General features: G+C 48.0%; 1 protein-coding gene across 11 annotated transcripts in view; it reads left to right on the top strand.

The window, feature by feature from the left end:
- Positions 1-16,288, top strand: part of SGSM1 (small G protein signaling modulator 1) — a 94,621-nt gene that overhangs the window by 62,718 nt on the left and 15,615 nt on the right. For 7 of the 11 annotated variants that reach the window (XM_047827587.1, XM_047827588.1, XM_047827593.1 and 4 more), the window contains 6 exons: positions 2,809-2,937; positions 7,873-8,055; positions 9,410-9,478; positions 10,986-11,576; positions 13,552-13,676; positions 16,093-16,175. In XM_047827587.1, coding sequence (XP_047683543.1) covers positions 2,809-2,937; positions 7,873-8,055; positions 9,410-9,478; positions 10,986-11,576; positions 13,552-13,676; positions 16,093-16,175 — 1,180 coding nt within the window. Of the gene's footprint in view, positions 1-2,808; positions 2,938-7,872; positions 8,056-9,409; positions 9,479-10,985; positions 11,577-13,551; positions 13,677-14,088; positions 14,759-15,040; positions 15,973-16,092; positions 16,176-16,288 lie in introns of those variants that run through there. The other 4 variants (XR_007145790.1, XR_007145791.1, XM_047827595.1 and 1 more) reach the window with 4 other exon arrangements.

Below are 16,288 nucleotides of genomic sequence, written 5' to 3'. Positions count from 1 at the left end.
AGTCTCTTCCGCAGGAAGGTTGAAACTACTTAGCTACTTAGGAGGATGGTAGCTAAGTCAGAGGAGGCAGCTGGGCCCAGAAAACCGCCCCCCAGTGTGCAGAACCCTTCCACTTGGCCTCACGACCTGAGAATCCTCCCATCAGATATTTCACCTGGAAACGCATCTCTAAGGTTTTCTTACTAGAAGGCAAACATCCCTGCAAGGAAGATGTTTATGTGTGAAAAAAGTTTCACAGTCAAATAGCTTGGGAAACGAGAGGGGTCAGCTTTTCTGTATCCTGCAGAACTTCCCAGAACCTTGGCTAGGCTGATAGGCTTATGGCTCTCAAGAAACTGGGTGGGGGGGAGAGGGAGGGGGGAGAGCATATGGAACAGTTTCTAAATGTTCCTAAATGAACTGTGAGATCATGACCTGAGCCAAAACCAAGAGTCGGACACTTCACTGACTGAGCCACCCTGGTGCCCCTGTAATTCTTATTTTTTTAAAAATGAGGTAACAAAAAAAAATGAGGTGACATTGTGAGTCATTTCTCTAGGCGAAATGTTGAACGTTAGAACCTTCGCACGTAGTTGATGAGTAGACCATACTTTATTCAGATCTTCCCCTAGTGATAGACAGCTGGGCTCTTTCTCTTTTTATTTTTAAAAATTTTTTTTTAAACGTTTATTCATTCTTGACAGAGTGTGAGCAGGGGAAGGGCAGAGAGAGAGAGGGAAACACAGAATCTGAAGCACGCTCTGAGCTGTCAGCACAGAGCCCGATGTGGGGCTCAAACCCACAAACCGCGAGATCATGACCTGAGCTAAAGTCGGACGTTTAACTGACTGAGCCACTCAGGCACCCCTGGGCTCTTTCTCTTTTTAAAAATTATTTCAAATAGGGCTTCAGTCGACAGCTTTATAAGCACATATAATTCTGACTAGTGCTTTTATTTCGAGAGTAGATTTCTAGAAATAAAATTGATTGACATGCATTTAAAATTTAAATAGATGTGCCAGTTTACTTTCCCAAAAAGTCCTAGTGCTCATAATCCCAGCTGGCCTGGGAGAGTGCACATTTCCTGAGGAATTCAAAAGATTTGTAGACTTCTGGGCTCCACTCCAGCTTTACTGATTTAGCATCCCTGGGAGTGGAGCCCAAGAATTTCTGTTTTTTGAAAGTTCCCCAAATGCTTCTAGTGATCTCCCCAGTTTGGGAGGTGCTAGTCTAAGGACAAGTTGGTTGAAAAGATAGATTAGTCAAAAGTGAGTATTTTTTGTCTAACACTTTTGCAACAGTTTCGCAAACTGGCCATGTTTTTACCCTTCTTGGTTGCATTATTGCATTCGGGTGGACTGAGCTGCAGTAACCAATACAGTAACTACTTCAGTTGCTTGACATCATGGGGTGTATTTCTTGCTCACTCTTCAGTCCTCAGTGGGCGTTCCTGGTGGGTGGGCATCTGTCCTCCCTCCAGGGGCTCAAGAGTCTTTCATTCTTGTGGCCCCACCATCCTCCCAGGGGCCTCATAGTCATCTGCCTCCAGGCAGCGGAGCAGAAATACATAGTCTGAAGGGAATACACCTGCTTCTTCAAAGCTCTGGCCTGGAAATGGCTTGTATCACATCCTATCACATCCCATTGGCCAGAACCTAGTCACATGGCCACATCCAACTGCAAAGGAGGCTGGGAAATGGAGTCCAGCTGTGGGCCCCAGGACCCGAGCAGGTGGATTTTCAATGAAGCATTTACAGCCTCAGCCACAAATAGTTGTCTGATCTTTAAACTGCTTTGACAAGGCTGTTGGCAGAATGTGAATTAAAATTTCCAACAGAGACAAAAGAGTGGCTGGTTTTGCCATTGTGGTGAGGTACATCTAAGACTAGCATTAAGATGGGAAATCTGTGGGGCTCTTGTCTGGCTCGGTTGGTAGACCATGGGGCTCTTGATCTCAAGGTCATGAGCTTAAGCCCCATGGTGGGTGTAGAGCCTACTTAAAAATGTGAAATATGCTTGTAATTTTAGAATGTACAGTAAAGAGATGGGAGGAAACTGGACCTTGCTGCCCTTCAGAGTGGCTTTTCAAAAAGCAGTCATTGGCGTTTTACACACACACACACACACACACACACACACACACACACACACAGATGGGACCTGCTGGTCCCCTCAGTGTGACTAATTACAACTGCAAAGCCTTTGCCTGAATATGAGTTTTAAAAAGAGGGCAAACCTATTTGACAATACAGCAAACAGTTGTTAAAGTTATCCTCGTGTGCACAGAAGTTACTAGTGCATGAAGAACCAGCTGGAAATGTTCATTTTGGATTGATTTGCTTTTAAACAATTTTCTCTGAGCTGAGTCAAGGTTAATAACTTTGAGATGGTATGGCCAAATAAACACAATGCATGAAATTGACTAAAAGCTAAGTACAAATGTTAACTCATTGTATACTGGCCTTTTTTTTTGTAAAAATGGGCTCACACTAGATATATTCTCCACCTTGCTTTTTCCACTTAACAATATACATCGAACATCTTTTTGTTGAAGTTCTCATGGATGCACCTTCCGCCCTTTTTACTCTCTGTTGGTATTCCTGTGTAGGGATGCCCCGTTCCCCACCCTCCCACCCCCGTCGGCAGGCAGTTGGGGGATTTCCAGGGTTTTGCTTTCTCATATGATGCCATGATGGATATCCCAGAACATACGGCTTTGTTTGTTCACACCATGGTCTCAAAGGACCAGGTCTGAGAAGTGCGACTGTCAAGTCACAGAGCCCACCTTTCCTGTTGACCAGACCCTTTATTTCCTCCCACCTACCACAGAGTTACGAGGAACAGGAGCTTCTACGTCTCATCTACTATGGAGGCATCCAGCCGGAGATCCGCAAGGCCGTGTGGCCCTTCCTCCTGGGCCACTACCAGTTCGGGATGACAGAAACAGAAAGGAAGGAGGTTGGTTACACCTGATGGGCAGTGGGGTCTTTGGCAACAAAAGGAGCTGGGTACTGTGGGGATGGAGGTGTTCTGGTTCCACGTTGGACCAAGATGGCACAGGGGAACATGGGGGAGCCAGGAAGCTCCAGGGCAATGCTGCCTGGTAGAAATACAACACAAGCCACAGATGCCATTGTGTAAAATAAACTTTATTTTGAGAGAATTATAGATTCACGTACGGCTATAAGAAATAATACAGAAGGATTTATCTGATTTCTCCCAACGGTAGCATCTTACAAAACTATAATATCACAACCGGGGCATTGACATTTGTGTGTGTGTGTGTGTGTGTGTGTAGCTCTCCACATTTTATCACATGAGTAAGTTTGTGTATCACTCTCATGGTCAACAAACTGAACATTTCTGATGCTACCAGGGTCCTCCTGTTGCCCTTTTGTGGCCACAGCCTCTCCGTTCTCCCTGCCCGCCTAATAACACCTGACAACATTACCAGAACGTTCTTCGTTCCTGTAGTTTTGTCATTTCCAGAACATGTAAACATGGAATCCTATAGTATATGGTATATAACGTTTTGGGATGAACTTTTTCACTCAGCACAATCCTCTGGCAATCTATCCTTTTCATGGCCAAGTGTTCTATGGTGTTCCATGGTATGGATGTTTGACGATCCACCTGTTGATGGATAGGTGGGTCGTTTCCCGGTTTGAGCTTTACAAATAAAGCTGCTGTGAACGTTTGTGTTTTCCCTTGAGCATAAGGTGTCATTAAACGTTCAAGATGACAGTTGCTGGGGCACATGGCGTGCTTGTTCAGTTTTGTAAGAGACTGCCAAGCTTCTGCAGTGGCTGCACCGTTTTATATTCCCACCAGCAGTATATGAGCGACCCACGCCTGCATCCTCACCGAGGTTTGGTCCTGTCACTATTTTTTATGTCGGCCACTCAGGCAAGGAGTAAATGATGCGTCATTGTGATTTTAGTTTGCATCTCCCAAATGACTGGTGATACTGCACGTTTTTGCATTGTATGCTTATCGCCATCTGCGTATCTTTGATGAAATGTCCGTTCGTGTCTTTTTTCTAAGTGAATCGTTTGGGTTTTTACTGTTGCACTTGGGAGCTCTTCATATGTTCTTGATACTTATTCCTTGCTGGGTGAATGGTTTGCAGATATTTTCTCCCCAGTCTGTCTTGTCTTTTCACCCTCTTTTGATTTTAGTAATGTTTTTAAGTTTATTTATTTATTTTTGGGAGAGAGAAAGAGAGAGCAAGCGAGCAAGGGGCAGAGAGAGGGAGACAGAGAATCCCAAGCAGGCCTCACGCCATCAGCACAGAGCCCGGCATGGGGCTTGAACCCACGAACCGTGAGATCATGCCCTGAGCCGAAGTCAGACGCTTAACTGACTGAGCCACCCGGGTGCCCCTTGTCTTTCATCCTCCTAATGAGATCTTGTACAGAACAAATTTTGAAATTTTTGATGAGGTTCAGTTTATCAGTTTTTCCTCATATACATTGTGCTTTTGGTGTCAGGTTGAAGAACTTTATGTTTAGCCCTAGATCCCAGAGATTTTCTCCTACGTTTCTTTTCTCAAAGTTTTATCAAGTTCTGTAGTTGTACATTTTAAATTTAGGTCTGTGATCCGTGTTGAGCTCATTTTTGTATCCAGTGAGTGGTTTAGGTCAAGATTCATTTTTTGGCCTATGATGTCTGGTTGCTCCAGCACGGTTTGGTGGAAAGGCTGGCCTTCCTCTCTTGACTGGCTTTTGCGCCCTTGTCAGCACTCAGGTGGGCATATTAGCGTGGATTCTCCATTCCATTCCGTTCATCTAATACCACCCTGTAATGAGAAATCTTTAGCTGATACCACACTGTCTTGATGACTGGAGCCCATGTGTTAATTTTAAGCGTTTAGTTAATGTTATGGGACACCTAGGTGGCTCAGTCGGTTGAGGGTCTGACTTTGGCCAGGGTCATGATCTCGCAGTTCGTGGGTTTGAGCCCCGCTTTGAGCCCCGCGTTGGGCTCTTTGCTGACAGCTCAGAGGCTAGAGCCTGCTTCCAATTCTGTCTCCCTCTCTCTGACCCTCCCCTACTTGTGCTCTCTCTCTCAAAAATAAATACACATTAAACAAGTAAATATAGGGGCGCCTGGGTGGCGCAGTCGGTTAAGCGTCCGACTTCAGCCAGGTCACGATCTCGCGGTCCGTGAGTTCGAGCCCCGCGTCGGGCTCTGGGCTGATGGCTCGGAGCCTGGAGCCTGTTTCAGATTCTGTGTCTCCCTCTCTCTCTCTGCCCCTCCCCCATTCATGCTCTGTCTCTCTCTGTCCCAAAAATAAATAAACGTTGAAAAAAAAAAAAAAGTAAATATAAACAAACAAATGTTTAGTTAGTGTTTTAATAGTCCCATTTTAAAAAGTAGAAGGAAACAGATGCCTTGAATTGTTCTTAAACATCATTCCCAGTTCAAAAGAAGTTGCAAAAACTGTAATGAAGAGGTCCTGTTGTACCCATTGCTCAGTTTTCCACAATGGAAACACCTCCTAGAGCAGTAGCACATTATCAAAACCAGGACGTTAGCATCAGCACAATATCACTAGCTACACCACAGACCTCTTTAGGATTTTAGTCACTTCTGCATTGGCTCGCGTGCATGCATACACATGTGTGTGTGTGGGGGTGTGGGTGTGTGTGGATGTGGGTGTGTGTGTGCATGTGGGTCCACATCACTTCCTTAAGATGAAATTAATTTTCATGATATATTTTATTTAACCCAACATATCCAGTACGTTACCATTTCATTGTGTAATCAATATAAAAAGTATTGCGACATTCTACTTGTTTTATTCATACTCCGTTTTCGATACCTGGTGGCATTTTACATTCCTTATCCATTTCCCACCTGTGCTATTTACTAAATATTTGTCAGTAAATTGACTCACTGCAAAATGTATGTGACTTACTTAAAAAGGTATTTCATATCCCTGCCATTAATGGAAGACTGACATGACTTGGCATAACAGAAGGAGAGCTATAAAAATAAATAGAATACGACCAAATGATATAACTCCGTTCCATGTAGATGCTGTAGCCTGCCTGAGGCCTGCTCTCTTTGTTAAAAGAGGGGATTGTGAAGTGTTATTGGAGGTGTTCAAGGCACGGTAGCACCAGACTGGCCTTCCTCGTAATCCGAAAAGTAGAAGGGGAACTGAAAATGGAAATCACACTGTGATTCCAGATGATAAGACCCTGTGCCAGTGAACTGTCTGAAATCATCTCAGGACCAGCACGAGGCCCTCCCGTGCTTCACCCCCTGTCTCGTGGGCTCCTGGCAAACAGGAACGGAGTTCCGGGGTGCCAGGTCCTGTGCTTGGGACCGGGGACCCAGAGGTGCATTAGATGAGTTCCTTGCCAGTGTAGTGGGGGTTTGTGCAGAGTCAGATGTAGGCAAACCCCAGGGTTGTAAGAGCATACCAGGGCCACCTATGCCATGCAGAAGGCTACCTGCTTGCTTTCCAGGCAAGGGCGGTGAGGAAGGGCCTCTCAGAAGAGGGGCCAGCAAGAGCAAAGCCCTAGAGGTAGAGGAGACATGTGTATGATGCAGTGTGTGTGTGTGTGTGTGTGTGTGTGTGTGTGTGTGTGTGTGTCAGGGTTTGTGGGGAAAAGGGTGGCAAGTGCACGGTGGACTTGGTGGCTGGAACAGGATAGTGAGGTGGGGGCAACAGTGAGAGGTGGGGCCGGGGAGGAAACAAAGAGGAGTCTGCTGAGGGGTAAATGCAAAGGAGGGGCCAGGCTGGGACAAACAGGCACCTGGAAGGAGCCCACTGGGGTCCTCCTGGTTCAGGGTCATGGGAACCTCGCCTAGGAAGGCAGTGGAAATAGGAATGTATGCTTGGACGAGTCTTCTGGAGGTAGGTCAGTGGGAGGAAGGGCAGGAATTTGGGCAGGGTGGACCCCGTGCCTCTCTCCGGAAGCCCTGGAAAGCTTAAGGATTCCCTGTCCCCCCAGCCAGGAGGCAGGCTCCCTGCCCTCTCTCTTCCCCTTCCTGCCTCTCCACACCCTTACTCAGATCAGCTTGTCCACGCCCATTTGTGCCCAGAGTTCTGGTGGTTTCAGAACCTCAGTTACCCAGGCTATGTAACAGAAACAACGCAAGTTGCCCTTCTGTCTGCTGAAATCCCACAAGGAAAATGCTTGAAACCTGTAGCCCTTTTCTAAGGCCATTGCTGGAGTCAAGGGAGAGGTCAGTTCTCTTCATCTTTGTATCCTCTGCACCTGGCCCTGTGTTGGGCACATGGGAGGCACTCAGTAAATGTGTTGGGTGTGTGGATAGATGGATGGCGTGAAGCGTCTTGCTCTGGCTTGGTACCCAGCACAGAGTAGGTGCTTCCCAAATTGAAAGGATAAGTGAATGAATGAAGAAGAAGGGAAGGAAGAATAATAAGAAAGAAACAGTCTTCTCACTTCAGCTGTCTCCAGGGTTTAGTACACTGCTTGGCAGAGGAGAAGCTCAGCAAGTATTTGAATGTGTATAGGAAGAGAGGGAGGAAAGAAGGAAGGAAGGTAGGCAGGCAGGAGGAAGGGAAGGAAGGAGAGAAGGGAGGGAGGGAGGGAGGGAGGGAGGAAGACAGGAAGGAAGGAAGGGGGAGGGAGGAAGAGGGAAGGAGGGAAGGGAAGGGAGGAAGGTAAGAAAGAAGGAAGGAGGGAGGGAGGGAGAAGAGGAAGAGAACATTGAAAGAAGTAGCTTTGTGCACGTTTGTGTATCCCCAGGGCCTAGCCAGGGCCCTGCACATGGTAGGTGTTCGGTCAATGTCTGTTGGACGTCCATGAATGATGAATGGGTGTCTCCAGTGCTCAAGGTCCCAGGTCAGAGCTGGCAGTCTCTTCTGGGTTGGGCCGGCTCTCCTCAGGGGTGACCTTGCATCTGCCCTGGCAGGTGGACGAGCAGATTCACGCGTGCTACGCACAGACCATGGCTGAATGGCTGGGCTGTGAGGCCATCGTGCGGCAGAGGGAGCGGGAATCCCACGCGGCTGCCTTGGCTAAATGCTCATCAGGGGCCAGCCTGGACAGCCACCTGCACCGGATGATGCACCGGGACTCCACCATCAGCAATGAGGTGACACGCGGGACGCATCTGGGAGCACAGGGGGGGCAATAGAGGCCAGGATCTGCTCCATTTAGCTGTTGTAGGAATGGTGAAGGCTGGATATCTGGAGCTTTGGACTGAGTCTCACCCCTAGCATTTGGGTGGAAGGTTACTGTGGAGTTTGATAGACCTGCATTTGAGTCTAGCTTTGCCATTTCCTAGCTCTGGGGCCTCATGCAAGCACCCTTATTTCTGGGCCTCAGTTTCTTCATCTATAAAAAGGGCGCGACCATTTGGATAGGGGAGGTTTGTGTGCAGCTCAAATGAGGTAGTGCATACGAAGCGCCTAGCACAGTGCTAGGCTCCCATTTTTTCAGCCAGTGCTCACTGAGTACCTACTACATGCCAACAACGGTCAGGAATGTCCTGGAATGCCAGGAGCACTCCAGCGACCAGGTCAGACATACCTGCCCTCTCAGAACCTCCAGTTTAGCAGCCCAAAGGAGAAGCCGAGAAAAAAATTAATTCTCTTCCCCAGTGCTTGTACACTCATCCATTGCCAACAATAATACTGCCTAGGGTAGCAAGCAACCACCAGAAGTCGGTGACTCCTAACATTAAAGCCCTTCGTGTGTACTCCTGAGTCTGGCTCAGCTGAGCAGTTCTGCCCTGAGCGGGGCTGGCTGGGCTCACTCTTGAGCCTGCTTTCAGTGCCTGGTCTGCTAAAAGCCTCGTTCATCTTTGCTGGGCTCTCTCACATGTCTGAGGCGACCGGGCTCTGCTCCACACGTCCCATCCTCCAGCAGGCTGACCTGGGCACGTTCACATAGTGAACATAGATCATAAAGAGACGAAGCGGAAATACACAGTACTTGTTAAACCTCTGCCCTGGTAAGGTTGCTAACTAACATCCCGGTGGCCGAAGCAGGGCCCGTGGCCAAGCCTAGCATCCGAGTAGGCGGGAACTAGAAGCTATAGGGCAAAAGCATGTGTACAGAGAGGGGAATAAAAAAACAAAAACAAAAAAATCAGGCCGTTAGTACCAGGAGCTCTGAGTTGATCTTAAATATTTGTCCAGAGGTCCAGAGGACAGGGCAGTTAAAGGTGGGTTTTCTGATTGCAAGAGTAGGGGGGAGGGGGTCCAGTGGCTGCTATGGCCCCTGAGGAGATGCCAGGGAGCAGAGGGCGCCCCCCTCCCTATTCTTGTGGTACAGATAGGAAGCTGAGGCCCTGACAGGGGACTTGCCCAAGTCAGGAACAGAGATGAGGCCACACTTACAGAATCCCTGCCTGAGCTGAGTGTAGGGCCCCAGAGCCGGGATGCAGCCTCACGCACACCTTCAATCTCTCTGTCTCTGTCTCTCTTGGCCCCTTTTTCTATCAGTCCTCCCAGAGCTGCAGTTCAGGCCGCCAGCACGTCCGCCTGCAGAGTGACTCCAGCAGCAGCACACAGGTGACCCTCGGGGAGGTGCCCCCCCCATCCCCCCCCTTCAACTTGGAGTAAAGGGATTGGATGTCCATCATCTACAGGTCACTTGTTTTATGCTAGCATTAAAAATGGAGTTTTGGGGGCTCAGTCGGTTGATCGTCCAACTTCGGCCCCAGGTCACGATCTCACGGTCTGTGAGTTTGAGCCCCGCGTCATGCTCTGTGCTGACAGCTCAGAGCCTGGAGCCTGCTTCAGATTCTGTGTCTCCCTCTGTCTGTCCCTCCCCTCCTCGCACTCTCTCTCTCTCTCAAAAATAAACAAACATTAAAAAAATAAAAATTTTTAAATTAAAAAAAAGGAGTTTTTAGTTACACAGGTAATATGTGAATCTCTTCCTCCTGTAAAAAATTAAAATATTGCAGAGAGAGCTAAATTTGGCTTTGACCCTTCCTAACGCCCACTTGCCCTCCCTAGAAATGTCATCATTTCGCTGTGTATCCTTCCAGACTGTCTGTTTGCCTTTGCATGCACACAAGTATGTACACAGTATGAAGACAATACATTGCACTGTTTGGTAATTCTTGCAAAATCCTACATAAATTCTATTATACATGTTGTTGCACAGCTTTCCATTTTATTCCATGAAATGTTAACTCATCCCACTCAATATTAAATAAAAAGCAAAGCACAAAAAACATGCACACTGTGACACCTTTGGCATTAAGACAGGAAATGTTAATATATCTGTTTTCAAAAACAACGGATGAAAAAGCCAGAAATGAATCAGAATTATTACCTACAGGAGGCAGGGGAGGACACAGGGAAAGAAGCCACATTTCCCTGAACATCCCTTGTTTCCTAGTTCCGACTCTGGAGTTAGGCAAATTTTGTATTGACATAATTTAAAACAATTGAACCAAGAAAAAAAATTTTAAACCAGAAACACATGAAATTAACAGATCATATTGGTGACATAAACACAGAGAAGAAATGTTTCATGTGACCTTGGAACATGGTCTTCTACTATCTATCCTTGACGGGATATGGCCTGAGGACATAAAGAACCACAAATAAATCCTTGCCCTTGTCCCAGAGACTTTTCCATAGTGTCTCATCTACGTCTAACTACTTTGGAAAATTGATCTGTAATAATCAACCACATGGATATAATATGCTGTTTTTAGCCTGTTTCCTATGTTGTAAATTCATTTCTTACTTTAAAAAGTTATATGCAAAAAATTTTTTGTGATGAAAGGTACACTTCCTGCTACTTCGGTTCCCTAATACTCCTCAATTTCAGGGCTTTCTTCTTTCTGGGTTATTCTAGGCATTTCCATGCAGTAGGTCACTCTTATATTTCCCACGGCGGGAGCATACATTACACCTGGTCCGTCCCACTCCTTTCCCCGACTGTATAGTATTCCACGCGCATGTTCCATATTTGAACCGGCCCCCTGCTGATGGATGTTTAGATTGGTGCTGGAAGCAGTGGGCATCCTAATCTCTCCGTGTATGCATACCTCATCTTCAGGTGTTTGAGTCTGTGGACGAAGTGGAGCAGGTGGAGGCAGAAGGCAGGTTGGAGGAGAGACAGCCCAAGATCCCCAACGGGAACCTGGTGAATGGCACCTGTTCCCCGGACTCCGGCCATCCATCATCCCACAACTTCTCCTCAGGCCTCTCAGAGCCCTCGGAACCCAGCCTGAGCACAGAGGACGGTGTCATGGACGCCCAGCGGAATGCCCCTCTGGTGCTTCGACCTGGGGACAGCAGCATGGATGACGGGCAGAGCAGTGAGGCCACCACCTCCCGGGATGAAGCCCCCCGCGAGGACCTGGCCGTGCAGGACAGCCTGGAGAGCGACCTCCTCGCCAACGAGAGCATGGACGAGTTCATGTCCCTCACTGGCAGCATGGACGTGGCCCTGCCCGGAAAGGAGGGGGCCACGATGGAGGGCTGGGGAGACAGTGAGGTGGGGAAGCACAGCCGTGTGGACAGTGAGGACAACCTCTCAGAGGAGTCTGAGATGGAAAGTCTCTTCCCCGCCCTGGCCTCTCTGGCCGTGGCCACTTCTGCCAACAACGAGGCATCCCCCGTGTCTTCCAGTGGTGTCACTTACTCTGTAAGTCACCAGGATTCTCCTGCACTTAATTTTCGTACCTAACAGCCGTGGGACAGTGGGTGTGTCCCACGAGCCTCAGTTTCCCAGAATGACCTCTGATCTGTTACATTTTCCCCATCACAGAGGCTGCACTGGAGAAGCCCTTCTGGGCAGACAGTGTAGTATTTAAAGAACACAGGCTTTGCAGTCAAATCGTCCCGGGTTCAGTCCCAGCTGAGGCACCTCACTTTTTCTTTCTGAGTCTCAGTCTTCTATCAGTCGAGTACCTTCCTGCCTGAGCTGTTCTCAGAAGTAGGGAGTCCAGTCCTCTGTGCCTGATGTGCAGTGAGCTTTCCATCAATAGCAGCCTCGATGATGAACATCTTGGGGTACACTCAGGTCCAACATCTTTTAAGTACTCCAGTTTACTTTGTTGCCAAAAAGTCCAAGCCAAAGGATGTCAACTGAATGGGAGGTTTTCTGAGCCAGGCACTGTGTATATCCATTTTCCTTTGAAGAGCGTGTTATTTCTATGTAAGATATACATGCCCATAGTGTAAAGAGTGAAACAGACCAGGCTGAATACAAAACCCAGAAGTGCCCCCCATCTGCCCCCATGTAGCCCTCCCCAGTAACTGCTCCCCAATAGCAGTTACTTGTTCTGCCCAAATTACCTGGTGTTTACCCTCGTGTGTATAAATAACATACTTGTATTGCTACTTCCTGATCTTTTTCCTTTTTCTTTAGTTCCAGACATGAACGTTTCACCCCCACAGCCTCCCCAACACAAGGGACCCCTTCCCAGCCCCATCCATCTGCTACAGTTACAATAATTTTAGTTCAATGACTATCTATTGTTCACACTAGTATAACGAAACAATGTATATACACCATGCAGTAAACTGTATTTGTTTTTTCTTTCCTGCCAGAAAATTTTGTTTTCCCTGGATGTGTTTTCATTTCCTCATCTCTGTTTTCTTGTCCTGTGTTTGCTACATACGAATCATTAATTCGCTCCCCCCAGCCCCCCAACCTCTGCCAGTTTTCTAAATCTCTTATAGAACATTCAGAAACCTCAAGGTTTTCTGTTCATTTTGTATGCCTCAAGAATGCTCTCTCAGAGCCTCAGACCTTCCCCAGTCTTCTGCTCCTGGTGAATAGCTGTCGTCTTAGATTTTTTTTTTTCTCCACCTTCATCTAGAAGTTACTTCTGCTCTTAGGTTATCCACTTGCGTAAGATAATAAACCTGGTGTGAGGCTGTTAATTATCCAGGGAGGTATATTTTATACTTCATTTGACACCTATGTTCAAGACAGGTAGTTGTCTTTAAGGCCCTAGATGTAAGTAGCTTTTTCTACCGTTCCTTTACTGGGGATGTGGCTCTTGGGGATCCTGCCTTAATGCGTGAAAATCTCTTATTAGATTCCTTACCTTCAGGGAAAAGGATCCCCAAACCATTAAATCCAAGCTTCAGGTTTCCCAGTCTGGAAGCTTTCCTCAAGGCAAAAGCCAGATTTGGTATTTCTTGCCTTTGTGGTGAATTTTTGGCCTTTAATCGTTCCTCATTTTTCTTGCCATATCACTGAACCTTTTCCTCAGATGGGGGTCAAGGCAGCAAGCCCGGCATATGCCAGAACTGGACTCCTGTCCGCTTTCTCCGTCTTCCTGTCCAGTGTCCCGCGGGGGCGGTGGGTGCATCTCCAGCTAGTTCCAACCGTCGTGCACAGTGAGGAGAATTCGTCTTTGCAGCTTAGAGAATTGTTTTGTTTCATAAAAGGGAAAGAAAGAAAAAGGGACTGTCATCGTACAAAGTGAAAAGAGGCTTTCTCGGAAAACCACAAAAATGAAATCAAACGCCCACCTGGTCCGGGGAGAGGATGTTCTTTTCAGTGGCAGCAGGAGGGGGGTAGGAGGAGGGAGACCGTCTGGAACGCGACCTCTCTGTGAGGAGCTGGCGTGTAATTGTTCTCTCCGTCCCCTCCTGGGGGCCTGCAGCCGGAGCTCCTGGACCTGTACACCGTCAACCTGCACCGCATCGAGAAGGACGTGCAGCGCTGTGACCGCAACTACTGGTACTTCACGCCCGCCAACCTGGAAAAGCTGCGGAACGTCATGTGCAGGTGGCTGGGGGGCAGGGAGGGGCGGTGAGGTGGGGGGTGGGCTGCAGGGGAGCGGGAGGGGGTGGCAGAGGCGGGGGCTACAGAGAGGCCAGCCAGACCACAGCCTCTGCCGTTGGCACCTTGCCCACCTGTCGATAAGGTGACCGTCCCAGTAATGATAATAATAGAGAGCATTCGTTAAGCACTTACTGTATACCAGGCACCACCCCAAGCCCTTTACTAACGTCATTTCACTTAGTCCTCACAACAAGCCTATGGGGCAAATATTATCCCATTTAACAGGTGAGGAAATGGAGGCCGAGGGGTACCATACTGCTCGGAGTCCCCCAGCTGGGCAGTGGCTGGACGGGAACTCTTGCCCACATCTCTCGGGCTCTAAAAACATCTGTGCTTTTTTTTCTTTTTCTTTCAGCCAAGATCTGGAGCTTCTTATTCTCATTACATACTAAATATGTTATTTCTTAAAATATGAAAGTAACTCAGGCATATTAAATACCTAGATCAACCAAGGAAACCAGAAGTTCCTAAGGTATAAAGAGAGACTGCTTTCCCTGTCCAGTTATCAATGCTCCTCGCCTAAAAGAAACTACTGCTAAGGATTTAGGGAATGTCTTCCCAAGCCGCATATAGATGGAAAATAACATCATAGGTAGTGTATTATATAACATGAGTGCATACGTGTTTTAATGTCTTCTTAATTTTACCTATGTAGGATTAATATTATATTTTTCTACCACTTGCTTCTTACACTTAATGCATCCTGGGGGGCTCGGTCGGTTGAGCATCCGACTGTGCTTTCGGCTCAGGTCATGATCCCAGGGTTGTGGGATCGAGCCCCACATCAAGCTCTGCACTAAGCATGGAGCCTGCTTAAGATTCCCAATCTCTCTCTCTCTCTCTCTCTCTCTCTCTCTCTCAAGTAAAATGAAAAAAAAAAATGCATCCTGGATGTCCTTCCATACTACTCTAACTCAGGGGTTCAGAAACTACTAGTACGGGGACACCTGGGGGGCTCAGTCGGTTAAGTGTCCAACTTTGGCTCAGGTCATGATCTTACATTTTGTGGGTTTGAGCCCCATGTCGGGCTCTGTGCTGTCAGCACAGAGCCTGCTTCAGATCCTCTGTTCCCCTCTCTCTCTGCCCCTCCCCTCTGGCCCTCTGGCTCTCTGGCTCTCACTCGCTCTTCTCTCTCTCTCTCTCTCTCTCTCTCTCTCTCTGTCAAAAATAAATAAACATTAAAAAAAAGACCTGCTAGCACAGCCCACAGGCCAAATCCAGCCCCACCACCTGTTTTTGCAAATACAGTTTTCTTAGAACTCAGCCATGCCTGTTTGTTTGCATAGTATCTATGATTGCTTCTGCAGAGTTGAGTAGTTGAGACAGAACCTAGGCCTGCAAAGACGAAGCTAATTATCATCTGGACCTCCCAGGAAAGGTTTGCCAACCCCTGCTCTAACTCATTTTTATTAATAAGTACTACCTCGTAACTATTCTGTCTTGCAGTCTCCCAAGCAATCAATCACTGCCTCTCAAGATTGAGTTGAGGAGACACAAATATAGTTTCAGTGTATGTGCTGCCGAAGCGAGCACAAGACACAAATATAATTAACTCTAATATATGTTACATTAAAATGAGAAGGTGCTGGGGGAGAAGGAAGGATAGACCGACTTTTGCTGGGTTATGGCCTTGGGAGAAAGTGTGGAAGCCCACACAGGCGGGGACATGCAAGATGGCCCTTGGCAAAATTAGGAGAGACTGAACAAACCACCCGGCATACACGTACCCTGTGGTAAGGCCACCTGGGCTCAGATCCTGCCCTTGCCATGTATTCTTGGGTGTATGACACTACGCATGTCGCTTAGCTCTCTGCACCTCAGTCTCCTCATCTGTGAAATGGGATATGCCAGGACCTTCTGCGTGTGATTATTTTGAGAATTTCGTGGCGCAGTATATGTTTAGTGGCTGAGCATACAGTACATGCCCAGTAAACAGTAGTACTGTTATTCGAGGGCAGATGGGAACTCCAGGCACAGAAGTGCTAGGGCCAGGCACCGGGGTGTGAGTGTGTGCCCGAAAGGAAGAAGTACTGGGAGACGATGGTGGGGCTGTGAAGATGCGGCGCAGACAGTGAGTGCCTTACACGCCCAGGAAAGGCGTTTGCACGTTGTCTCGCAGTGGGCAGCCTGTGAGGATGTGGTGGCCTCTTGGAGCTGGGCTTTAGGAAGGCCATCCTGGTGGCTGAGAATAGGATGTTTGAAGAGAGTGGGACTGGGGAAGGGGTGGAGGCAGGAGCCGAGGGAGTGAGCGGTCCAGGTAGGAATGGGGGGCTGTGGCAGGAAGGAGGAAGAGGACGGGGGGGTTGGAGAGACAGAGGTCGTAAGTGCCATCCTCAGGCCCATCATCTCTCTCTTGTAGCTACATCTGGCAGCACATTGAGATCGGCTATGTCCAGGGCATGTGTGACCTCCTGGCTCCACTGCTGGTCATCCTGGATGACGGTGAGTATGTCCCCCCCCCCCCCGCCACCCCAAGGCCAGGGGTGCACTTTCCTTCCCACTGCAGAGGAGGGGGTTAACCTTACTTTGTGACTCTGGTGAATGCATCAAGGTCC

The sequence above is a fragment of the Prionailurus viverrinus genome, chromosome D3 (assembly GCF_022837055.1).
Source record: "Prionailurus viverrinus isolate Anna chromosome D3, UM_Priviv_1.0, whole genome shotgun sequence".
In the NCBI taxonomy this organism is placed as follows: Eukaryota; Metazoa; Chordata; class Mammalia; order Carnivora; family Felidae; genus Prionailurus; species Prionailurus viverrinus.
The sequence above is the reverse complement of the archived record's forward strand: the minus strand, read 5'-3'. Positions and strand labels throughout refer to the sequence as shown.